At 46.8% G+C, this 26,581-nt stretch overlaps 1 protein-coding gene across 1 annotated transcript in view; it reads left to right on the top strand.

The window, feature by feature from the left end:
- ADCY1 (adenylate cyclase 1) overlaps positions 1–26,581 on the top strand; it is a 1,907,157-nt gene that overhangs the window by 1,502,693 nt on the left and 377,883 nt on the right. The window contains exon 10 of the mRNA XM_073549833.1: positions 13,212–13,309. Within this exon, the coding sequence (XP_073405934.1) occupies positions 13,212–13,309 (98 nt within the window). The remainder of the gene's footprint in view (positions 1–13,211; positions 13,310–26,581) is intronic.

Genomic DNA, 26,581 nt, shown 5'->3' with positions numbered 1-26,581 from the left:
TTCCCTGACTGCTGTGGCCTTGCAACGACACCTCAACATTTGCTGCTGTGCTAACCGGTGGGCTTACAGTGGGGGAAACAATGTAGCGTTGCTGACTACCTTCGTTGTGATCAGTTGCACATGTGGCACTTGAGGTTTGGTGTTGTGTCCACGCTTGCAAGTGCATGCTGGTTAAATGTCTAAGCATGCAACTGGTATTCAAATTTTTCAGATTTTTCCCTCGGCTAAAGGTCTTTGCGCACTTCTTACAGATAACCTTGGCCTGATCATGAGGATTTTGGTCAAAAAAGTGCCACACTGCACTCTTCCTACTTTGGCAGACATTTTGCGGCCTAGCACGCTGTGATCTTTTGACCCTCTGGACAAGCTGTCCAGCAACTCTTTTGATGTTTGGAACCTGTCTTTGGAGTGCTCCGGGCCTGCCAGATAACAGCTGTTGCAATGTCGATGTCTGCTGTGGATGCTCCTCATCTGAGCTATTGGAAGCAGCACCCTCTTCCCCCAATGGATGCCAAGCTGGGTCAACAACTGGGTCATCCAACACCTCCTCTTCTATGTCATGTGCACCTTCCTCTGTGTCACCGTGTATGGTGGTATAGTGTGCGGGAAGGGGCACCTGAGTCTCATCAGGGTCAGAATCTGGCTCTGTACACTGCGAGGACAATGTAGTGCTCTGAGTGAATGTACCAGCAGAATCATCCATCAGCGGCTGTGCATCAGTGCACTCCATGTCAGATTCATCTTGGCCTGGGTAATTCACCATTTGACTTGATAATCCAGGCATGGTATGTGAAAACAGCTCCATGGAGTAATCAGTAGTATGGCCTGCGTCATCCTTCAATCTTGGTTGGGGTGAAGGACACAAGGAAAGGTGTGGTTCATGAACATGAGCCTCCAATGATGACTCAGTGCTTTTACTTTTTACAACTGAAGAAGAGGAGGCGATAGAGCTGGAGGCTGAGTCAGCAATGTAAGACAAAACTTTTTCCTGATGCTCTTGCTTTAAAAGCGGTTTGCCAACTCCTAGAAAACTAAGCGTTCGAGGCCTTATGTAGCCAGACGATGACGCAGGCTCAACACCTCCTGCATTCGGTCCTATTTTGCTCTTGCCACTACCATCAGATCCACCACCAACACCATCATTACCAGCTGCCAACCCCCGCCCAATTCCACGGCCTCTTCCACCAGCCTTCCTCATTTTTGGTAGAAATGTAGACAAAATCCAACAAACTATATAGTAATGTAAAACAAGGTACAAGGTGTCTATAGGACAGGGGAGATTTTGAATTTCTGCAGACACTTGTGGACACTGGACACTTTTGGATTGTGTGAGGCCCACTGATATCTGAGCGCTATGTCACAGGCTCGATGGCACAGCTGTGACCAAAGTGACTAGAGGATAAGGGAGATTTTGAATTTCTGCACACACTTGTGGACACTGGACACTTTTGGATTGTGTGAGGCCCAATGAATATCTGAGCGCTATGTGACAGGCTCGATGGCACAGCTGTGACCAAAGTGACTAGAGGATAAGGGAGATTTTGAATTTCTGCACACACTTGTGGACACTGGACACTTTTGGATTGTGTGAGGCCCAATGAATATCTGAGCGCTATGTGACAGGCTCGATGGCACAGCTGTGACCAAAGTGACTAGAGGATAAGGGAGATTTTGAATTTCTGCACACACTTGTGGACACTGGACACTTTTGGATTGTGTGAGGCCCAATGAATATCTGAGCGCTATGTGACAGGCTCGATGGCACAGCTGTGACCAAAGTGACTAGAGGATAAGGGAGATTTTGAATTTCTGCACACACTTGTGGACACTGGACACTTTTGGATTGTGTGAGGCCCAATGAATATCTGAGCGCTATGTGACAGGCTCGATGGCACAGCTGTGACCAAAGTGACTAGAGGATAAGGGAGATTTTGAATTTCTGCACACACTTGTGGACACTGGACACTTTTGGATTGTGTGAGGCCCAATGAATATCTGAGCGCTATGTGACAGGCTCGATGGCACAGCTGTGACCAAAGTGACTAGAGGATAAGGGAGATTTTGAATTTCTGCACACACTTGTGGACACTGGACACTTTTGGATTGTGTGAGGCCCAATGAATATCTGAGCGCTATGTGACAGGCTCGATGGCACAGCTGTGACCAAAGTGACTAGAGGATAAGGGAGATTTTGAATTTCTGCACACACTTGTGGACACTGGACACTTTTGGTTTGTGTGAGGCCCAATGAATATCTGAGCGCTATGTGACAGGCTCGATGGCACAGCTGTGACCAAAGTGACTAGAGGATAAGGGAGATTTTGAATTTCTGCACACACTTGTGGACACTGGACACTTTTGGTTTGTGTGAGGCCCAATGAATATCTGAGCGCTATGTGACAGGCTCGATGGCACAGCTGTGACCAAAGTGACTAGAGGATAAGGGAGATTTTGAATTTCTGCACACACTTGTGGACACTGGACACTTTTGGATTGTGTGAGGCCCAATGAATATCTGAGCGCTATGTGACAGGCTCGATGGCACAGCTGTGACCAAAGTGACTAGAGGATAAGGGAGATTTTGAATTTCTGCAGACACTTGTGGACACTGGACACTTTTGGATTGTGTGAGGGCCACTGATATCTCAGCGCTATGTCACAGGCTCGATGGCACAGCTGTGACAAAAGTGACGAGAGGATAAGGGAGATTTTGAATTTCTGCAGACACTTGTGGACACTGGACACTTTTGGATTGTGTGAGGCCCACTGATATCTGAGCGCTATGTCACAGGCTCGATGGCACAGCTGTGACAAAAGTGACTAGAGGATAAGGGAGATTGGATTGCTTTTAAAAAAGCAGTTTGCAGAGCAGTGGGTAAACAGCAATGCCAGCCTGTCATGAAGCCTTAAAAGGCAGCCCAACAACCAACACCACTGATACACCACAATATAGCCTCCCCTTGCACTGCACACACAGTGACTGGTGTGTTGTGCAGGCCAAATCGCTAGCAGCAGAAGCAGTTTTTTTTTCTTCTCAGCAGGACAAAAAAAAAAATTGGGATTGCTTTTAAAAAAGCAGTTTGCGGAGCAGTGGGTAAACAGCAATGCAGGAATGTCAGGAAGCCTTAGAAGGCAGCCCAACAACCAACACCACTGATACACCACTATATAGCCTCCCCTTGCACTGCACACACAGTGACTGGTGTGTTGTACAGGCAGAATCGCTAGCAGCAGAAGCAGTTTTTTTTTCTTCTCAGCAGGACAAAAAAAAAAATTGGGATTGCTTTTAAAAAAGCAGTTTGCGGAGCAGTGGGTAAACAGCAATGCAGGAATGTCAGGAAGCCTTAGAAGGCAGCCCAACAACCAACACCACTGATACACCACTATATAGCCTCCCCTTGCACTGCACACACAGTGACTGGTGTGTTGTGCAGGCCAAATCGCCACAGCAGAAGCAGTTTTTTTGTCTTCTTCCCTGCCTAACGCTCTCCCTACAGAATCAGCAGCAACCTCTCCCTATACTGAGATCGGCAGAAGTAAGATGGCGGTCGGCGTGCACGCCCTTTTATACCCCCTGTGACGCCCACCAAAGCAAGCCAATCACTTGCATGCCCTTCTGAAAGATGGTGGTGACCCCTGCCTATGTCATCACGTTGCCCACAGTGTCCGTGGATCCTGATTGGCTGAAAAAGAGCGCTAAACAAACTTTTGAAACGCGACTTTGACGCGTAAGTCGCCGACCTCGTGGCCGACCTCATCCTAGGGTCGGGTTTCGTTTCATGAAACCCGACTTTGCCAAACCCGTTTCGCTCAACTCTATTCCTAAGTAGAAAAGAAGGTTAATAACTTCTTATATTATGATTATAATAATAATAATAAATCTTATTTCTATAGCGCCGACATATTCCGCAGCACTTTACATTTCAGATGGGACTTGTGCAGACGACAGACATTACAGCATAACAATAATCACATAGATCATAACAGATACAAATGGCAGGGGAAAGGGACTGGAGGAGATGCGACGGAAATGGGTCACTGGTGCAAGTGGTTGGGCGAGAAGATGCAAGGAGCCTGCTTGCTTCTTCTTCTGTGACTGGTTCAAAATCAGAGAGTGAGCTAGATGCAGTGGGGAAGGGAGGACAGTGCATGGTATGAGGTGATTGGGAGATAATTTCCTGTCGGATATGGTCAATTTTTTCTTTGAAGTAATTGGCCAGATCGTCAGGTCGAAGCTCTGTGGTTGTGGCCTGCACTCTTCGGTTGAGCAGGGAATGAAAAGTGTCAAAGAGACGTTTAGGGTTATTGGATAGTGAGGTGATGAGGGTGTTGAAATAGGTTTGCTTGGAGAGGTGAAGGGCAGTGATTATGATTATATTTAGGTATTGAGTGGACTGGCAAAGACATAATCTTGTTTGCACGATAACCAGCACAGGTATCACACACACAGATATTACACTATTGAGTCAATGGGTTGTGAAATACCCAATAAAGGTGAGGGAGCATAATGTAGTAGAAAAGTATTCCTGTGTGCTTTTTCTGACTCATACAGTTTATGCCTTTTAGTTTGAAACTCCAGAGATCAAGTACCTGGTATGGCAGATCTGGAGCTGCTGTTGTAGTGTGTAGTATGCTAGAGTTAGGAGACTTTACAGTGTTTGTAATCTGGAGACCCAGTATCCAAGAGGATTGGAAATAGCTACATATTCCAGTCCTGCAGCAGATGATTTGATGTTATCTGTCATTCTGTCTCTTAAACTATTGTTTTTTAGTTGCTTTTATTTACTAAAAATGTGGATTTTATGTGAGAGAACGTGCTTTATTGTGATGCGTAGTAATATCACCATTTTTTAAAAGTCTAAAGGTCTTATGTAGCTCTTTGAATCCGCAGCCCGGGCTAGACTGAATCTGCAATGGGACTTTCTCTTCATTGATGTACTTTCATCAATCTGTCTATCACCCTACCAGTGCTCTCCAATCTGCAAATGACCCAAGGCTAACATCCTCAGTAATCCAAACCTCCCACTCCTGTCTCCAAGACTTCTCACATGCTGCACCAAATCTTTGGAATGCAGTACCCAGGACAATTTGATTAATTCCCAATGCCCACAGTTTCAAGCTTGGTCTAAAATCACATTTCTTTTGACTGGTTTATTACCACATCTCACTTATATAACTATTCCCATTTTGTGCTTCCAACATTTTCTTTCAAATCTTGTCACTTATAGCAGCTGTTGACACATCATCTATACACATAATAGCCCTCTGTGTCTGTACTTGTATACACAGTGTCTGGTGACCGATGCATGCAGAGTTATATGAATACCCTTGTTACTATGTTGATTCCTGGACCATACAATATAAGCAGTTTTTACCACTTATCTTTATTGTCTCTCCTATTTTCTTATTTATTGTAAGCTTGCAAGCAGGGCCCTCACTCCTTTTGGAATCTGTTGATTTATGCGTTATTCTTTTATGTCTTTATTGTCTGTACAAGTCCCCTCAAAAATGTAAAGTGCTGTAGAAAGAACCATAACTGCCAGACAGTTATGATGTCACTGTGGAGATCTCAGCTGGAAGTTTAGACTGCTACAATTTATTTGCTTTAAGTTTATTCATAGATAGATAGATGGATGGATAGATAGATAGATAGATAGATAGATAGATAGATAGATAGAGAAAAAGACAGACATGGCCAAAAGTGTTAGGCTGGGTTCACACGGAGCTTTTTTTTTGCGTTTTCGCGGCGATTTTAAAAGTGCGATTTTGCCGCGAAAATGCAAAAAAAAGCATCACATGCAATCCCATGGAATTCCGCAATGCTGTGCTAATGCTGCAAATTTTTCCCGTGGCGGAATTGCATCGCGGTAAAATACGCAGCATGCTCATTAATTTTGCGGAATTGCAGCGATTCCGCCCACATAGGAATGCATTGTTCTGCTTACTTTCCGCATGTGGCTGTGCCCACCATGCAAAAAGTAAGCAGAACATTTGCGGATGGTACCCACGGTCCAGAGGAGAGGAGACTGTCCTCCGGGCTCTGGGCACCATATCCCTGTAAAAAATAGAATTTAAAATAAAAAATATTGTTATTCTCAACTTCTGGCGTCCCGCGCAGCCTTCCCGCCTCTCTCCAGGCTCCCGGCATCTTCTGGTCCTAGTAATCCTTTACGAGAATGACTGAGATGACCACGCGGTCTCGCGGGAGCACGACGTCTCGTGGTCATTCGTGATGACGTTGCGGGAGCGCGACGTCTCGCGATCATTCGCGCAAAGGATTACTGGGACCGGAAGATGCCGGGAGCGTTGGAAAGAGGCGGGAAGGCTGCGTGGGACGCCGAAAGGTGAGAATAACAATATTTTTTATTTTTTTATTATTTTTTACATCCTATCTTTTACTACTGATGCTGCATAGGCAGCATCACAACCAGAGGTCTTCAGGAGACCTCCATGGTTGTCAATGCCGGATTGCTAAGACCCGATGGTCGGCGCTCATAGCAAGTCAGAAAATCTGCTATATATAGGTGATCTGATCATCGCCTGTATGTAGCAGAGCTGATCGGGTAATGGCAGATTCTAGTCTCCCATGGAGGCTATTGAAGCATGCCAAGATTAAAAATGTTTTTAAAAATGTGAAAAAAATAAAAAAGTATAAAAGTTCAAATCACCCCCCTATTGCCCTTTCAAAATAAAACAATAAAAAAATCCCACAGACTCTGCACAGTAGTGCTTTATGTCCATAAACTCTGGGGGGTATGTACTCATTAATTCCTTCTGTCACCTCTCACAATAGATTGTTATTCACGGTATATAACAGGAGACATTTATTTTTCACCTCACAGGACCACTTTTCTTTTGGCTCTCCTTCTTTTTGAGCATTATGTATATGTCAGCAGTACAATACATAGGTATGTCATCCTGCATTTAATGAATGATTTATTCTATTTTTAATTACTGTCTGGGTCTTTTGGCTACAAATGTTCAGTATACCCATTTATGTGCTATTAATGTCTGTTATGTCATAGTCATCATCTTCAATTTTGTCTGTACCTTTGTTTTTTTCTGATTATTTCAATTATTATTTTTTACAGTACTGTGATGAAGGTCAATGCGACCGAAACGTCTATACTATATGTACTGTATATTAAAAACTACCCTTTCACTGGAAATCATATATAGTGTGTGTCAAGTTTTCTATATTCTTGTGGACAGATGCAACATTTTGGTAAAGCACATCATTCTGCTACCTGCCAAAAACAGAATGAGGACTACAAAGAAAAGTTCACATTACCCAAAGTCAAATATGGTGGAGCCTTAAAGATGTTTTAGGATTGCTTTGCTGCCTCCTGCACTGGGTGCCTTGACTGTGTGCAATGCATCATGTAATCTGAAGATGAAAGAGAATCTGTCACCTCATTTTTGACCTATAAGATACGACCATCGCCATCAGGGGCTTATCTAAAGCATTCTGTAATGCTGTAGATAAGTTCCTGATGTAACCTGAAAGATAAGAAAGACGAGTTAGATTATACTCACCCGGGGGTCCGGTCCGATGGGTGTCGCGGTCCGGTCCGGCACCTCCCATCTTCTAGCGATGACGTCCTCCTTCTCACTTCTGCCGCGGATCCTGCGCAGGCGTACTTTATCTGCACTATTGATGGCAGAGCAGAGTACTGCAGTACGCATGCGCCAGGAAAGGTCAGAGGAGCCGCAGCAGAAGTAAGAAGGAGGACGTCATTGCTAGAAGATGGGAGGCACCAGATCAGACTGCGACACCCACCGCACTGGACCACGCCCCCCGGTGAGTATAGTCTAAGGGTACCGTTACACCTAGCGACTCACCAGCGATCCCGACCAGCGATATGACGCGGTCAGGATCGCTGGTGAATCGCTAGGTGGTCGCTAGTGAGCTGCCACACAGGCAGATCTCACCAGCGACATCGCTAGGCACGGGGATCGCTACTTACCTGTCAGACGCGGCGATCCTGCGTACTCCCGCCCGGCTCCACGCGTCGCTCGTCGCCACAGCAGGAAGCGCCGCAGGAAGTGGCCGACGAGAAATGGTCCAGCAGCTTCTCGCGCGATCAGTGATAACCAGCGGGGGAGCCGGTCGGAGGTAAGTATCAGACATAGCGATATCGCTAGCAATATCGCTGCAACGTCACAAAATCGGTGACTTTACAGCGATATTGCTAGCGATATCGCAGTGTGTAACGGGGGCTTAACTTGTTTTTCCTATCTTTCAGGTTACATCAGAGGCTTATCTACAGCATTACAGAATGCTGTAGATAAACCCCTGATGGCAGTGGCTGCATCTTATAGGCCAAAAATGAGGTGACAGATTACCTTTAACACATGATTTTGGCTGGCGATGTAGTGCTCAGTGTCAGAAAGCTGGCTTGCAAGTCTTAGATTATGGGTCTTCCAGCAGGACAATGACCCCAAACATACTTCAAAAAGCACCCAAAAATGGATGGAAACAAAGTGCAGGAGAGTTTTGAAGCGGCCAGCAATGAGTGTGAATCTAAATCCTATTGAATATCTGTGAAGTCCTGAAATTGCTGTTGGGGGAAAGCACCCTTCAAACATGAGAGACCTGGAGCAGTTTTCAAAATGAAGAGTTGTCCAAAATTTCAGTTGAGAGGTGTAAGTAGCTTGTTGATAGTTATGGGAAGTTATTGATTGCAGTTATTTATTCCAAAGGGTGCACAACCAAATATTAAGTAATGGGTGCCAACAATTTTGTCCTGCACATTTTGGGGCTTTTGTGTGAAATTATGTACAATTAGCCTTTTTTTCTCTTTTTTTGTGTTTCAGTACTCACAAAGGAAATAAACATCTGTACAAGAAAACATGTGTAGTTGCAATGATTTTCTGGGAGAAATACTCAATTTTCTGAAACAATTAAAAGGGTAACACTTTTGGCCAAAACTGTAAATAGATACAGTATACACAGTACATAGAAGCACCGTCTTAACCGAGCACAAATATAGGACTTACAGAAAAAAAAGTAAAAGTTTTATGATAAATCTATTAGGGTGTATTTATGCTGAGCACTATATGTGTGTATGTAAATATGGTGCTCATCATAAATGAGTACACCCCAACAGATTTGTCAGTAAACCTCTACTTTCTTTTCACAATCAACATTTTACATACATTTTCATAATAATGAATTCTCCCACATATGAGGACCATAGATTGCAAAAAACATTTGTTATTTTGCACACATAAAATAAGTAATTATCCTAACAAATTCATTCAAGACTAGATTACAAAATATAGTACACCCCAATGAAAGTTTTAGGAACAAAGCTAATGTGGCGCCCCTGAGGCTCAGTCGCCACAGAGGTACTGCACCTTCTCCTTAGGTGTAGTGCCCCACCATCCGGGTAAGGTGGGAGCTCCTTTCCACACTCCAACACTCGCACCCCACACAACAGGGTAGTTCTGCACAACCACATTGCGGCTCCTTTCTCAGAGGGTAGCAGAGCACCTTTGGTGGTTCCCTGCTTGGAACACTGGACGTGCTGGGAGGTGGATGGAGTTAAGATACATAAAAGAGTGGGAAAGTGTAAGATGACAGGTTCAGTCTGACAGAAGGTCAGTCGGATAGGAAGTCACTCGGACAGGAGTGAGGATCCCTGGAAGAAGGGATGGAGGAAGGAGTGCTGCAGCTGCCTCAGTGATCTGAGCCAGCTGGCACGGGAAAGGAAAAGAAGGAGAAAGACGTAGAACTGAAATCTAAGCCTCCATAAGAAAGAAATACAAGTACGGAATGAAGGAGTAGAGAGAACAGAGAGGACGTGGGTTAGAAGAGGAACCCTGCCTATAGGTTCTCAACGCAAGGCCGGGGCCCGGTCCCCGAGGTTGTATGGACACTTATGGTTCTGCAGCTGACACCGGTGGAGTAGTTGGCTGTAAATGCACTACTCCCATCTAAGACTTGGGGCACAACAGCAATTGGATAGAGAGCCGGGACTCACGAGAAGGGAGTCCCCAAAGCAGGCTACAGCTGTATGCCGTACAAGTAGAGTTCTTGGGAACATCAGTCAGGAGGAACTCCAGTGTAACTCAGTACTAGGAGATCTTCACACTTTAAGGTGCTATACAGGAGTCGTTGAGAAAGGTACATGTTGGCGGAGTGTTGGAGGGGAGAATCCTAACTTGCCCGGAGTTTGATTGAGTCTCTGACCCAGAGGACACGGCCCGGAGGCAGGCACCTGTGTGTGTGCACAATGGACTGTGAGTAAAGCTTTGGAACTACAAGCCCCGGTGTCCTCCATTCATTTGGGCGCTAACACATTCAGCTCCGCTACAGCTGGGTACCATTCTCCACACCGCCTGCACCTCTCCTCTTTCATTGCATCCACACTGCCCTGGGGCTGCAGCTTCACCTGTGGGGAGCTACACCATCTAGGCTGCAACATACCACCAGCCCCAGAGGATCTGCATGCAGCGTCGGCCTAACATCCTACTTGCCGAACACCACAGGTGGCGTCACGAACTATTCCACCATTTACAATCACCCATTGATTTGGGTGCCCAGGGCCACGGACCGGGTCACCGCTGCTGTGACACATCCCGCTGGCACCGGCCCGGTACCGAGTACCCCTCAGCCCTGGGATGGCGAACCACTAACATTTAGATTACAATATTCCAATTAGCAAGAATTCAACCTCAGCTAAATCTAATTATTCATTACAACAGGTGTCCTGTAGGCAGGTCACTATACCTAGGCATTACTTAAAGAGCACTCCTCTCATCAAAGTTTTTATCCTCTCAATATATTGCAGTCATCATACTATATATCACTGTCTACTTACAGTTGCTCATTTTGCCCTTCTACCTAGGTTATTCTTCTGTATTGTCCCTGCATTTATGATCCCCCACTTCAGTTTCATACCTAGGTGCTCTGCCCTACCCCCTTCTCTTTTCCATTAGGTCTATAACATCACATGTTTAAAAGCTAAAAACTTGAAACTAGCTAAAACTAAAACCAGCTCTATGTAGAAACAGGGAGACTCTTTTCCCATTAATGAGTCAGCATTAGAACTACAATACTATATCACTGCAAAGTCGCTGACAGGGGGGAGGAGCGGAGCAGCTAGGTCAGGAGTTGAAGGGAGGTGAGAAGCTGGGCTTGGGCTCTGAAACGCATCTGCCAGTGTAAACTCCCCCTATAGGGTTAGTTGCTACTAAGATGTTATAATAGATTTTAAGAATGTTCAATAAACATTTGTTTTATGAGATTTCTGGAGCTGGATCTTTTTATCTTCACTCAATTGTGTTCAGTGAGGTATTGAATAAAATCTTGCTTTTCAAAGGAGGTGTACTCATATGCTGAATGCTGAGCAATGTATACACACTCCCCAGCAACTCCCCAGCAACAGGCTGTCTTGGGGTCATACTTGATTCCGAGCTTTCCTTTGCCCCCCACATTCGATCACTGGCTCGCTCTTGTCATCTGCACCTCAAAAACATTTCTAGAATTTGACCTTTTCTTACCTTTGACTCTGCAAAAACTCTTACTGTTTCTCTTATTCATTCTCGTCTTGACTATTGTAACTCTCTTCTAATCGGTCTCCCTCTTACCAAACTCTCCCCCCTCCAATCTGTCTTGAATGCTGCAGCCAGGATCATATTCCTCACCAATCGTTACACCGATGCCTCTACCTTGTGCCAGTCATTACACTGGCTACCCATCCACTCCAGAATTCAGTATAAACTTATTACCCTCACTCACAAAGCCCTCCATGGCTCAGCACCACCCTACATCTCCTCCCTTGTTTCAGTATACCACCCTACCCGCGCCCTCCGTTCTGCTGATGACCTGAGATTAGCATCCTCAATAGTCAGAACCTCCCACTCCCGTCTCCAAGACTTTACACGTGCCGCGCCAATTCTTTGGAATGCACTTCCCAGGTCAATACGATTAGTCCCCAATCCCCACAATTTTAAGCGTGTCCTGAAAACGCATTTATTCAGACTGGCCTACTACCCCAACACATTAACCTAATCTATCCCTGTGTGGCAGAGCCAAAAGTTTTACCATAACCAGGTTCCCCGCATCATGTTCCCACATGCTTTATGCCTCCATTAGCCCTCTGTGTCTTTCTTCTTCTTTTTTATATTTATATAGCGCTAACATATTCCGCAGCACTTCACAGTTTGCACACATTTTCATCACTGTCCCCGATGGGGCTCACAATCTAAATTCCCTATCAGTATGTTTTTGGAGTGTGGGAGGAAACCGGAGTACCCGGAGGAAACCCACGCAAACACGGGGAGAACATACAAACTCCTTGCAGATGTTGCCCTTGGTAGGATTCGAACCCAGGACCCCAGTGCTGCAAGGCTGCAGCGCTAACCACTGAGCCACCGTGCTGCCCACGTGTCTGTACTGTTACACACTTAACATTATGACTGGTCCATACAATCAGGGTAACTGTTACCACCCACTTTTCGTGTCTCCCTCTTTCCTCATAGACTGTAAGCTTGCGAGCAGGGCCCTCTTTCCTCTTGGTATTTGTTATAATCTACTGTATGTGATTATTGTTATGCTGTAATGTCTATTGTCTGTACAAATCCCCTCTGAAATGTAAAGTGCTGCGGAATATGTCGGCGCTATAAAAATAAAATTTTATTATTATTATTATTATTATTACACACACGTTGCCAAGGGATGAAAGAAGCAACAAATGTGTCGCAAGGTGTAATTTCAGGATAATTGGGAGAAAAGATCATGGACCATTATGGACATTTTCTCCTTGCACTAGCTAGATATCACTAGTGCATATAGTAGTGGCATCTGTCCTTCCCACACACACAACTTATCTGCTTATGCCAGTGCCAAATACTAGAGTTCTAATAATCAGAGTGCAAAATCGCTCTTATGATCATTACAGAAGTTTCTACGAGTATCTAGCACTGCCAGACTCAATGACAGTGTGCAGTGATAGATGTAGAGACGTTTTAACAATTAATTTTCATTTAAAGATGTGCATTGTATAGTAGAAAAACATTGTGAAATGTATCCTTTTCTAAATCCAAAAAAGTTCATTGATCCTCCTATATATTAGTCTTTGTTTCCTATTTTATACATGAAATTGAAAGTACTAAGTACTGTTGTGCATATTACTCTGTATCATCATTTTTCATACTTTCTGAATGTAATAGCTTTTTAAATCAGTCCTTTTTTCTTTTAACAGTATCACCAGCTTCATGATGAATATTTCACCAGTGCAGTCGTTCTTTCATTGATTTTAGCCGCCTTATTTGGCCTTGTCTACCTTTTGATAATTCCACAGTAAGTATTCTTATTAAATTCATGTTGAACCAATTGATAGCTTGCAATCATAGGTTAAATACAGTGATAGATAGGCCTTTTGTGCCAACAAAATGTGTCTCTAAAAGGAACTTGTTTAGAGTTTAAGGGTCATCAAACTTTGCTGGGTTGTGCAGTGAAAGTCTAGTTCTAAAAAACTTTCCTTGCCGCCAACGGATTTAGTGTAGTACTGGCCAAATTTAAGGCCACTTTAACCTTGTGAACAGATATGTGGCTATTAGCAGGAGACCATATAGATTTTTTTTTGGGAAGGCTCGGTACACTGTATATGTAGTTATTAAGCAGTTTGTATTTTTTATGATTATTTTTATTATTTAACAACTACTCTGCTGTTAGTCACTATTAAAAGGATAATAAACTTTAAACATGAATATTTAAAGTGAGGTTTTGTGTTTTTCAGGAGAATATCTATGTGTGGAGAATTATTGGGCAGCTATTAGTGTATAGAATACTTATGTAACTAAATGAAAAACTGTAAATTTTCCCATCTCAATTGTTTATTTTCATGTGTTAAAGTGAGAATTATAAACAAAGAACTCAAGATATACAGAAATAAATTTCTGACAATTAAAACAATAACCAAGAGTGACCAATATAGTAGCTTTTCTTTTCATTAACGTCAAAATCTTCCCATCCATAGAGTTTATCAGTTTCCTAATCTGTTGACTATCAACTTTTCAGGCAACATTAACGAAAATCTCCCAGATACTGTTCAGAGAGGTGTACTGTTTTCTTTCATTCTAAATTTCCCATCTAAGATGTACCCACAAGTTCTCAATAGGATTTAGGTCAGTTGAGGAAGAAACCATGTCTCGTTTCTAAGGCCTTAACTGGCTTGAAAAGTAATAGAGTACTTCAATTAATTTGATGAAAATCACTGTTTTCTTGAGCAATACAGACTTTTTCCTGTAGCACTACATGAGCTGTGTCTTTTAAAAACTGGCAGTGACTTTGAGAACCCATCTTCAACCTGAAAAGGTTCAACTAGTTCAACTTTATCATCCATAAATCCTTTGAAAAATCTGTCTTAAGATATTTCTTGGTCCAGTTTTTCCATTTTAACTTCTGTGTCTTATTCAGTGGTGGACGGGTTTCAGCCCTCCTTATCTTGGCCATGTCTCTGAGCACTGAGCACCATGTATTTCTGGGCAATCCAGTGAGGTTGCAGTTCTGGAATCTGACAGTCCTGGAGGATAATGGGATCCTGGTTGCTTTGTGGGAGGAAGGACCAGAACAGTAAAGATAACAGTGTCTCTAGGCCGGAACCATAGTGACTGTTGTAAGGGGGTGAAGCGCAAGAAGACTCAGAGGGGGGATACCTTCTCCGCTCCTGATTTGGAACCACTTGGCCAAACAGCAGGCTTGCTAGGGGGAGACTCTCTGCTCTGGATGTGCTGGGTCATGTGACTACTGGAAGGAGAGACTAACAGGAAGGAGGGCAGCCTGAGAGCGCACAAAGCTCAGAGCAGCGTGTGTAGGGGACAGGGCAGTTTGCCCCTGCACGCAGGGGAGAAGAGAGAACTCCCGTTCAGAGGACAAATCCAGGGGGACTGTGCAGAGAGACTGCATCTTGTGAGTACATGAGGCCAGAGCCTGCAGTGACTGGAGAGGTGTGCTCTGACCCCCTTGCAGAGACAGTGACCCCCGTGCGTAGCCCCGGTACCTGCGGTGTTGGTGCAGAGCCCCTGACTCCTGTTGAGAGACTTATAGAGACACAGAGCCCTTGATTCCTGTGGAGAAACTGTTTAGTTTTGGAGCATAGACTCAGAGCAGGGGACACCCGGAATGCCTTGTGTTCCCCCTGCCTTTCTTCATTAACCCCCGAGACCCTGTTGTGTGTCCTAAGAGACTGTAGAGCCTACAGCGACTAGAGAGACGACAAGTGCCGCTGCTGATGGCGCCGACGCGGGAGAAGACAACCCTACAAGCAAATTCTCAGCAGACTGATAAGTTCCAAGAACACCTGTTTCTGTTATTCTTTTTGACTGTTTGATATACTGCTTTACAACCAGTTTAACCCCCACTGCTTTCTCCCTGCGAGGAGTATCATATCCCCATAAATAAAACCCTTTAACTTTTGATCTGTCTTGGTTCCGTGGTGACATACCAGTATCTGCACGTTATTGCACTTGGCGTAGTCGGCAGGATGTCACACAGTAGCGAGGACGGGGCAGATCAAGCAATTGGGGGTGGCCTCAGGTCTAGCATTTCCCTGAGAGCCATGTTGAATAATCTGCCAAAGTTTACTGGGAGTAATGTGATGTTGTGGAGTTGGACGGAGCATATCCAGGGACTGATGCGGATGCATCCCATGACACCAGCCCTGGAGGCAGAGATTGCATTAACGGCCCTGGAGGGGGAAGCACGGGATTCTGTTATGCTTAGGTCCCCCCAAGAAATAGATTCCCTGGACAAAGTGCTGCGCATGCTTGAGGAGATGCATGGGGATCCCACTGACGTAGGAGAACTGCGTATGCGACTGTTTCACCAGGTGCAAAGAGAGGGAGAGACTGACACAATTTCTGAATGCCCTGAAAGAGCTCCATATTGCCATCACACGGAAGGATGGCGTAGGTGTAGGGTCAGTTGACATTGTGCTCCGGGACCAGCTGGTGATGGGTTTGTGCAACATATTTATTAAACAGGCCCTTCAAAAGCGCATGCGGGTAAAGCCAGAAATAACTTTCTCTGAAATTGGCAGTGAGGCACGTGCGCGAGAGCAAGAGCAGGGAGTGTCAGGGCCAGTGGGAAAGGTGCAGAGCGGGTAGGTAACCACCCCCACGGACACTATCCCTCAATGGGTGGAAGACCTGAAGATGGAGATTAGACAGGTCCATGAAGAAATGGCGGCCTCAAGAAGAACTTAGGCGATAGAGCCTGTCCCTATGTTATGAGACAGATAAGTTGCCCCCCGACGTGAGATTGATACTACCCGGAGGAGAAGCCCTCGTACGTGTTATACCTGTGGAGAGCCCGGCCACATCGCCCGGTGGTGTCCCCAGTGGAGCCGACCATCCCCGCTCCATCCGTTAAACTAGGTGGCTCCGAACCCGAGGGACGCCACCTGGAGCGTGAAGATTGGAGGAAGAGTAGCAGAAGTCCCACCAGCCTTGTTTCCACATGCCCCCTGGTCTGGGCAGAAATCAATGGAAAAGCAGTGCGGTGCCTGGTAGACACTGGCTCACAAGTGACCAGAGGAAGGTCTTTCAGCAATTGAAACGGACAGCTCAGGCCCAGGAAGCATATGGTGACGAGAAGGAACTCGGCAAAGTCATCACACCCACCTCCGTTAATCGTTTGTTGAACCCTGGACAGACTATGCTGCCCCTGCCTGTCCGAGCTGGTATTCCTCTGGAGAGGGTGGAGGTTCGAATTGAACCCAGCGGAGTCGACCAGTTGCCGTTGGGTGTAATAGTCGCATAGACCCTGGCTGCCGTGCAGGATGGCACTGTCCTCGTATGATGGGGAAACTAATGTAACTTTACCCACCAAGAGTGAAGTCGCCCTCGTCCTGGGTCTCCCAGACCAGCTGATCCCGACTGAGACAGTACAGCTGACTGCAAGGTCAGAAGATCCATAGCTAGTGACCGCCAAGGAGGAGGCAGCCCCGGACCCCAGATTGCTGCAAGAGGGGTGACGGATACTGGAACACGTGAGGGCAGAGCTCAAAGAACTGACCTCTCAGCAGGTGCCCCAGGTGGAAGCCTTGTTGGGAAAATACCAGGAAGTATTCACGAAGAATGAAGACAACTTCGGGCGCACCACAGCCATCACCCATGAGATACCCACTGGGGATGCAGCAATCCGGGAGTGGTACCGCCAGATATCTCCACAGATGTACCAAGAGGTAAAGGGGATGCTGTCACAGATGTGAGGAAGAGGGTGATACGTGAGAGTCAGAGCCCGTGGGCTGCCCCCATAGTCTTGGTGAGGAAGGACGGGTCCCTACGTTTCTGTGTGGACTACCGCTGGCTCAACGCTTGCACAGTGCTAGACTCGTATCCACTGCCGAGGATAGAGGAGTCCCTGTCGGCGCTAGGGAATGCCAGGTACTTTTCCACGTTAGATCTGGCCAGCGGTTACTGGCAAGTACCAATGTCCGAATGAGATCGAGCCAAGACAGCTTTCATCCTTCTGATGGGATTGTATGAGTTCGACCGCATGCCCCTTGGCCTAGCCAATGCCCCAGGAACGTTTTAACACCTCATGGAGAGATGTCTGGGAGACCTGAACTTTGAAGCCACTTTGATCTACTTGGACAATATCATCGTCTTTGCCCCCACCTTTAAAGAACATCTGCAGAGGCTGGAGCAGGTTCTGAGTCGGCTACACAGGTACGGGTTGAAAGTGAAGCCCCAGAAATGTCACCTCTTCTGGACTGAGGCTGATTACTTGGGGCACGTTGTTTCAGCTGAGGGAGTGAAGCCTTCTCAGGAGAAGATTTTTGCTGTACAAGAGTGGCCGACCCCATAAACTGTGAAAGATGTGCGTGCATTCTTGGGACTCACCGGATACTTTCGACACTTCATAAAAGACTTTACACGCATTGCAAATCCTCTTCTGGAGCTGTTGAGGGGAGTACCCTTTTGTGCCAAAAACAGGAACATACAGTGGGGAAAGCATCAGGAAGAAGTATTCCTAGCCCTGAGAAAGGCTTTGACAGAGGCCCCTGTGCTGACTTATGCTAAATTCTCGCAGCTGTTCATCTTACACACTGATGGGAGTTTACAGGGGCTCGGAGCAGTGCTATCCCAGATGCATGATGGAAAAGAGTGTGTCATAGCCTACGTCAGATGGTCTTTACATGACTCGGAGAAAAATCCAGAAAATTACAGTTCATTTAAAGGGGTTGTCCGGGCTTTTCACATAATCTCAGGGCATATCTGGGCTGCAGAATTGTGACAATAAGTAATTTACTTTATGTCACTAGTTTGCATGGTTTTGTAGATATTCATAACAGAACTTCCAAGGGGGGGGTGTTATGGCATTGAAATGAGAACTGGTCGTTTCCTCCTACGCTACTAAAAATATGCCCTCTGTAGCAACAACCCCAACCTCCATAGCTACAGGCCCTCCCCGTCCACATAAAGAAGCCCTCCTCACACAGTAACAAATCCTCCCCGCCACTCCATTCCGCCCCCTCCCCACCACGCTACCCCCCCCTCCCTGCTGCTCCATTCCCCCCTCCCTGCCGCTCCATTTCCCCCACCACGCCGGTCCGTCTCACCCGGTCTTCACATTGCCGGTGAAAGTGCAGCAGGGAAGGGGCGGGTCATGTGACAGGCAGGCTGAAGTGACGTGCACAGAGCCTGTCTCATGACCCGCTCTATCCCTGCTGCACTTTTACCAGCAATGTGAACACTGGGTGAGATGGACCGGCGTGGAGGGGGGAATGGAGCAGCAGGGAGGGGGGGAATGGCGCCGGGGTGAAGGGGGCGGAATGGAGCGAAGGGGAGGATTTGTTACTGTGTGAGGAGGGCTTCTTTATGTGGACGAGGAGTGTTGTGAGTTCATTTTCCCCTTCACTACTGAGGCCCAAGGAACTCCCTCTTCTGGTAAAGAAAAGTAGTGAGCCTGATTATCAAACACCTGAGCCTAATGATGATGACTGGCTGAGTGGAGTTACTGACTGGATATAAGGCTGCCAACGCCCTTCTGCCCTGCGGGTGATTTCTCTGTGGGATCCTTGGAGACCAGTCTGAATTCCTGCTCTTCTAAAGCTAAGTTTTCTGCTCGGCTTTTTGCATTTGTGCTTTGACTTTGTTTTGCTTTGTTTTTCTGGATTTCTGCCATTCCCTGCTGGGGTGAGCTGAATTCCTTTAGCTCTGTCTTCTGAAAATACCTGAGTGCTGATTTAGTTTTTGAAGCCTAGCTGCTTCAGGGTCTTTTTCCATATCAGCTTGTTGGCTTATGTCTTTGATAGGGTTTTGGCAGATTGCAGACAGCAACCTTCCTTTCCTGTTCTGTTTAGTTAGCTTGGGCCCGATCGTTTGCTCAGCCTATCTTTCTATCTGTGTGAGTGTTTTTTCATCTTGCTTTACCGTCATTATATGTTGGGGGCTGCCTTTTACTTTGGGGTCTGCTCTGGGGCAGTTTAGATTTCCTTTTCTGTTTCTAGTTAGCTCTCCGGCTGTGATCGAGGGGTCTAGGGCACCGTAGGAACCCCCCACGGCTACTGCTAGTTGTGGTGATAGGTTCAGGGGTCTGCAATCTGATAGTTGCCAACTTCTCTATCACAAATCACCCAAATAACATTCATCCTTTGAGAGACAGGCATATCAGAGATGAAATCCATTGAAATATGGGTCCATGGCCTCTTGGGGACAGGCAAAGGCATTAACAACCCACTAGAGCGAGAACACGATTTAGACCGGGAGCACGTCCCACAGGACTGCACAAAATTCCTGACATTACGAGACAAGGAGGGCCACCAAAAAGACCGACTCACCAGATCTCTAGTACCAAAAATACCTGGATGACCAGCCAAAGCAGAGCAATGAACTTCAGACATCACTCTCTTCTTCCACTGGTCAGGAACATATAACTTTCCACTGGGACAACGCTCAGGTTTGTCCTCCTGGAACTCTTCCAGAGCACGTCTCAAATCGGGCGAGATGGCAGAAAGAACTACCCCTTCGCCTAAGATGGTAGCAGGCTTGGTCACCACAGGAGAATCAGCAAAGAAGCTCCTAGAGAGGGCGTCAGCCTTGACATTCTTAGTTCCAGGAAGAAAAGAAACCACAAAATCAAAACGTGTAAAAAACAAGGCCCACCTAGCCTGTCTAGGGTTCAAGCGCTTAGCCGACTCTAGGTAAATCAAATTCTTGTGGTCAGTGAGGACCACGACTTGATGCTTAGCTCCCTCCAACCAATGTCTCCACTCCTCAAATGCCCATTTCATGGCTAACAGTTCCCGATTCCCCACATCATAGTTACGTTCAGATGGAGAGAACTTTCGGGAAAAGAAAGCACAGGGATTCATTTTAGATGTTACAGGATCCATTTGGGACAAAACAGCTCCTGCACCAATCTCAGAAGCATCCACCTCTACCTGGAACGGAAGTGAGACATCAGGTTGCCGCAAAACCGGGGCGGAGGTGAATCTTCGCTTCAGCTCCTGAAAGGAAGAAACAGCCTCCGGAGACCAATTTAACACATCAGCACCCTTGTTAGTCAAATCAGTCAATGGCTTAGCAATACTAGAAAATTTTGCTATAAATTTCCGATAAAAATTAGCAAAACCCAAAAACTTCTGGAGGGCCTTCAAAGAAGTGGGCTGAACCCAATCGTAAATGGCCTGTACCTTGGCCGGGTCCATTTCAATAGTTGACGGGGACAAAATAAATCCCTAAAAAGAAATCCTCTGTACTCCAAAAAGGCATTTAGATCCTTTGACATACAGGGAATTCTCCCTCAAGATCCGGAACACAGTCCGAATATGTTGCACATGAGAATCCCAATCCTTGGAGAAGATCAAAATATCATCCAGATAGATAATCAAAAATTTATCGACAAAATCTCGGAAAATATCGTTCATGAAGCACTGGAAGACAGAAGGGGCATTAGTGAGCCCAAAAGGCATCACCAGGTACTCAAAATGTCCCTCCGGAGTATTAAACGCCGTCTTTCATTCATCCCCATGCTTAATGCGAATAAGATTATACGCCCCCCCTGAGGTCAAGCTTGGTAAACCAGCAAGCACCTTTAACTCTGGAGAATAGATCAGAAATCAGGGGTAACGGATACTGATATTTAACAGTAATTTTGTTGAGAGCACGATAATCAATACAAGGTCTTAATGATCCATCGTTTTTGGCTACAAAAAAAAACCGGCACCTAAGGGTGACGAGGATGGTCTAATATGACCCTTCTCCAACGCCTCCTTAATATAGGATCGCATAGCCTCGTGCACGGGTACAGATAAATTGAAGAGCCGACCCTTGGGAAATTTACACCCCGGGCTCAGTTCAATTGCACAGTCATAACTCCTATGAGGAGGCAGAGACGCAGACTCATTCTCACTAAATACATCATAAAAGTCCGCCAAATAATCAGGAACATCATGCGACTGAGGAGAGGTGGAAAACACCGGAGCCTCACTAAAGGCACACCGACAACCCCAACTCACCACAGACACAGATTTCCAATCCAAAACTGGATTATGAATTTGTAACCAGGGAAACCCCAGAACAATAGTATCATGCAGATTATGTAACACCAAAAATCTGCAATTTTCTTGATGGTCTGGGGCGACCCGCATTACCACCTGGGTCCAAAACTGAGGTTTATTTTTAGCCAAAGGAGTAGCATCAATCCCCCTCAAAGGGATAGGCGTCTGCAGAGGTGTCATCGGAAATCCACAACGTTTAGCAAAATCCAAGTCCATTAGGTTTAGAGCTGCTCCCGAATCCACAAAAGCCTTGGCGTTAAATGTGGACAGGGAGCAGATCAGAGTAATAGCCAGAAGAAACTTAGGTTGAACACCACCAACAGAAAACGTGTGTGCAAGGCGTTTCTCGCGTTTAGGACAGACAGAAATAATATGCGAGGCCTCTCCACAGAAAAATCACAACTTATTACGCCTTCTGAACTCCTGACGCTGCTCTCTGGAAAAAACTCTATCACATTGCATAGGTTCAGACATCTGTTCAACAGGTGGCAACACCTCTCGTGCAGCTCTGCGTTCGCGCAAACGCCGATCAACCTGAATAGCTAAAGACATAGAATCGTCAAGACCAGAGGGAACAGGAAATCCCACCATAGTATCTTTTACGGCTTCTGACAACCCCTTCCGAAAGAGAGCAGCTAAGGCATTATCATTCCAGGTAGTAAGTACTGCCCACTTTCGGAATTTTTGACAGTACAATTCTGCAGAATCACGACCCTGGTTCAATGCCAGCAGGGTCTTTTCAGCCTGATCAATGGCATTAGGTTCGTCATACAACAACGCCAAGGCCTGAAAAAATGCGTTCACATTAGTCAGAATAGGATCATCTGGTTTCAAAGAAAACGCCCAATCCTGGGGATTGCCGCGCAGCAAAGAGATGACAATTTTTACCTGCTGCGCGGAGCTCCCTGACAAGTTAGGCTTCAAGGCAAAAAATAATTTACAATTATTTTTGAAATTCAAAAATTTAGACCGATCCCCAAAAAATACATCAGGTGTAGGAATCTTTGGTTCAGCAGCATGTGAATGAGCAAGGTAGGCGGAAATTCCCCGCACTTCCGCAGCGAGCTGCTCCACACGATCAGACAATTGCTTTATATCCATTGAGAGAAAAAAAATTCCCCCTATGGCCTCAGAGATATAGAGGAAAAAATATACACACTTTTTTTTTTTTCCCTACAATTCTTTCCTGCAATTGAGTACCCTAGGATCTGTGGTATGGCGGGTGATTCTGTTATGATTGAGTTACCGTAGGAGGCAAAAATAGAAATGCTAGCTAAGTCCAGAAAACCAGAGAAGTTGGCAGCTATCGGATTGCAGACCCCTGAACCTATCAACACAACTAGCAGTAGCCGTGGGGGGCTCCTACGATGCCCTAGGCCCCTCGATCACAGCCGGAGGACTACATAGCCTAAAGTCAGAAAGGGAAATCTAAACTGCCCCAGAGCAGACCCCAAAGCAAAAGGCAGCCCCCCACATATAATGACGGTGAAGCAAGAAGAAAGAACAAAACACAGACAGAAAGATAGACTGAGCAAAGATGGGGCCCAAGCTAGCTTAGATAGGAAAGGACAGGAAGGCTGCTGTCTGCAATCCGTGAAAAAACCCTATGAAAATAAGAGCCAACAAACTGACAGTAAAAAAGGCCCTGAAGACGCTAGGCTTCAAAAAAGGCTATGTCAGTACTCAGGAATATTCTGAAGACAGAGCAACAGGCAAAAGGAGATTCAGCTCACCCCAGCAGGGAATGGCAGAATCCAAAAAAGCAAGGAAAACAAAACACTAATGCAAAAAGGCAAAGCAGAAATCTTAGCTTTAGATGAGCAGGAATCAGACTGGTTTCCTAGAAGTCCACAGAGAAATCACCCGCAGGCCAGAAGGGCGTCGGCAGCCTTATATCCAGTCACTAACTCCACTCAGCCAGTCATCATCATCAGCCCCAGGTGTTTGACAATCAGGCTCACTACCTTTCTCCACCAGAAGAGGGAGTTCCTCGGGCCTCAGTAGTGAAGGGGAAAATGAACTCACAACACCACCCCCTGTACAGGGAGTGTCAGGGGCAAGACCAAGGGGGTGAGCCACCACGGCAGCTGGACCAGACGGCCGGCTCAAGGGACACTAGACGAGTGTCTGACGACAAGGACAAGCAGGAAGCAAGACGGGACAAGACGTTGGTGCAAGGTAACTTCATTAGAATAACTCAGGATCATATACAGTGTAAACATGCAAAACATGCAAGGTGCGCGCGTGGGCACGCCAAGGTCCATAACATGGTACGTGCCAGGTGGCACGCCTAGGTACAGGTAAAGGCATGATGGCATCGGACTCCGGACTGCTGGCAACGATCGACATCATCAAGGCATCAGGCTGCGGACATCAGCTCCGGACGTCAGGCCGCAGTCATACAGCTCATGATCTCTGGCAGCGATCGGCAGGTTCCGGGCATCCGGCAGGCAAACCAGGTTTCAGGCAAGGAGGCACGACAGGTATCCAGGCATGGTGCGTGTTACGGAACACGCCGAGGTCCGAGGCTAGGTGCATGTATAGGGGACACGCCAGCGTTCAAGGCTAGGTGCAAGGCAAAGTGCGTGTGTAGGGGACACACCAGGGTTCAAGGCTAGGTGCGTGTGTAGGGGACACGCCAGGGTTCACAAAACAAGACAGGGTGCGTGTGTGGAGACACGCCAAGGCACAAGGTACGAGACAGAGTGCGTGTAGAGACACGCCAAGGCACACGGTACAAGACAGGGTGCGTGTAGAGACACGCCAAGGCACACGGTACAAGACAGGGTGTGTGTAGAGACACGCCAAGGCACACGGTACAAGACAGGGTGCGTGTAGAGACACGCCAAGGCACAAGGTCACAAGCAGAGTCCTGCGCGTGCAGAGAGGCACGCCAGGATCAGGCGAGGCAGAGTCCTGCACGTGCAGAGAGGCACGCCAGGGACAGGCGAGGCAGAGTCCTGCGCGTGCAGAGAGGCACGCCAGGGACAGGCGAGGCAGAGTCCTGCGCGTGCAGAGAGGCACGCCAGGGACAGGGTTCAAGGACCAGGTTAGGACCTGTGCGTGCAAGAGGGCATGACAGGGTACATGGCCAAACCTGCGCGTACTATTATAGAAGCACGGGGAGGTATGCCATGGGCAAGCGAGGGCCTGTGCGTGCTTTAGAGAGCACGCACAGCACACTGCGGAAACAGCGTGAAGTGCAAGGGAGCACAGAGGGCACGGCTGGGGCACTGGCTAGCAGATCGGGCTGCAGCACTGACAGACGGGCAAGACTCCAGCGAACCCGGCTGAGGCATGGCAGGCGACACAGCTGTCACTGACCGACGAGCACGGCTGAGGCACAAGAAGGCGGGCACGGCCAGGGGGCGCACGGCTGAGGCACAAACAGGAGGCTAGGAAGGCCAGGCGCAAGCAAAGAGCATACGAAGAAACAGAGCAAGGGAAGACAAGACAAGAAACAAGGCAGGGCTTAAGCAGAGTACAGAACCAGGAACGGAAGCAGATCAGAGCAAGGACAGAGCTAGCAGCGGAGCGTAGGCCGAAGCCCAGAGCCGGGCCAAGGGAGAACCTTGGGACTAGCCTAGAAACGTGCAAGAGAGCATAATAGGAAAGAGTCTAGCAGCGGAGCGTAGGCGAAGCCCAGAGCCAGGCCAAGGGAGAACCTTGGGACTAGACATGGAAAAGAGAGGAGGAAGGGTGCGTGTGCCAGGGAGCACAACAGAGCACCATAGGAGAGAGTGAGGCAGAGCAAGCAAAGACCATAGGGAGGAACAAGGCAGAGCAAGGCAAGGTACGGAACAAGGCATAGCGAAAATCAGGCAAGGCAGAGAAACAGAAGGACTACAAGTCCAAGCAGGACAAAGACGAACATGGCAAAACAGACAAACATAAGACAAGGCACGGGACAAGAGATGGAGTACGAGCACGGAGCGTGTGCAGAGACGCACGACAGGGCAGAGTGCAAGGGCACAGAATAGAGGGAGCGCCCCACAGACCAAGCAGCCATGCAGGGACACCACACAATACTCAGGCTATGAGCATAGAAAGGGGCGGCCTGATATAGGGCATAGCACCTCCTCTTCCAGGTCAGAACCAGGGGAGCACTTCCGGGTTCAGATCCACAGGATAACAGAGCATAGTCACATGATCAGAGTTCCAGACATGACGAGACGACTGCAGAATCAGTGCTGAAACCTAGATAGGTCACATGATCAGAGTTTCAGACATGACAAGATGATCACAGAACCAGACAGTGCAGGATCTTAGGAAATGTCACATGATCAAGGTTTCAGACATGACGAGATGATTGCAGAACCAGACAGTGCAGGAACTTAGGAAAGAAACATGATCAGGGATTCTAGACATGACGAGAAGATCACAGAAGGCAAAGTAGAAACGCAGGCATCTTGCAGCTCAGCAGACATGAGGTGAGTGTGCACACTGCTCTAGGGACATGAGGCACAACAGACATGGCGGAAATAACAGACATGGCGAGCATGACATAATGCCATTGATCACGCTGAAAAGAACCTGCTGGCATTGAACCAGGGTCGAGATTCTGCAGAATTGTACTGTCAAAAATTCCGAAAGTGGGCAGTACTTACTACCTGGAATGATAATGCCTTGGCTGCTCTCTTTCGGAAGGGGTTGTCAGAAGCCGTAAAAGATACTATGGTGGGATTTCATGTTCCCTCTGGTCTTGACGATTCTATGTCATTAGCCATTCAGGTTGATCGGCGTTTGCGCGAACGCAAAGCTGCACGAGAGGTGTTGCCACCTGTTGAACAAATGTCTGAACCTATGCAATGTGATAGAGTTTTGTCCAGAGAGCAGCGTCAGGAGTTCAGAAGGCGTAATAAGTTGTGTTTTTTCTGTGGAGATGCCTCACATATTATTTCTGTCTGTCCTAAACGAGAGAAACGCTTTGCACACACGTTTTCTGTTGGTGGTGTTAAACCTAAGTTTCTTCTGGCTATTACGCTGATCTGCTCCCTGTCCACATTTTCCACCAAGGCTTTTGTGGATTCGGGAGCAGCCCTAAACCTAATGGACTTGGATTT

The sequence above is a fragment of the Dendrobates tinctorius genome, unplaced genomic scaffold (assembly GCF_039654945.1).
Source record: "Dendrobates tinctorius isolate UK_male_01 unplaced genomic scaffold, ASM3965494v1 ptg000162l, whole genome shotgun sequence".
In the NCBI taxonomy this organism is placed as follows: Eukaryota; Metazoa; Chordata; class Amphibia; order Anura; family Dendrobatidae; genus Dendrobates; species Dendrobates tinctorius.
This window is presented reverse-complemented; position numbering and strand designations above follow the sequence as displayed.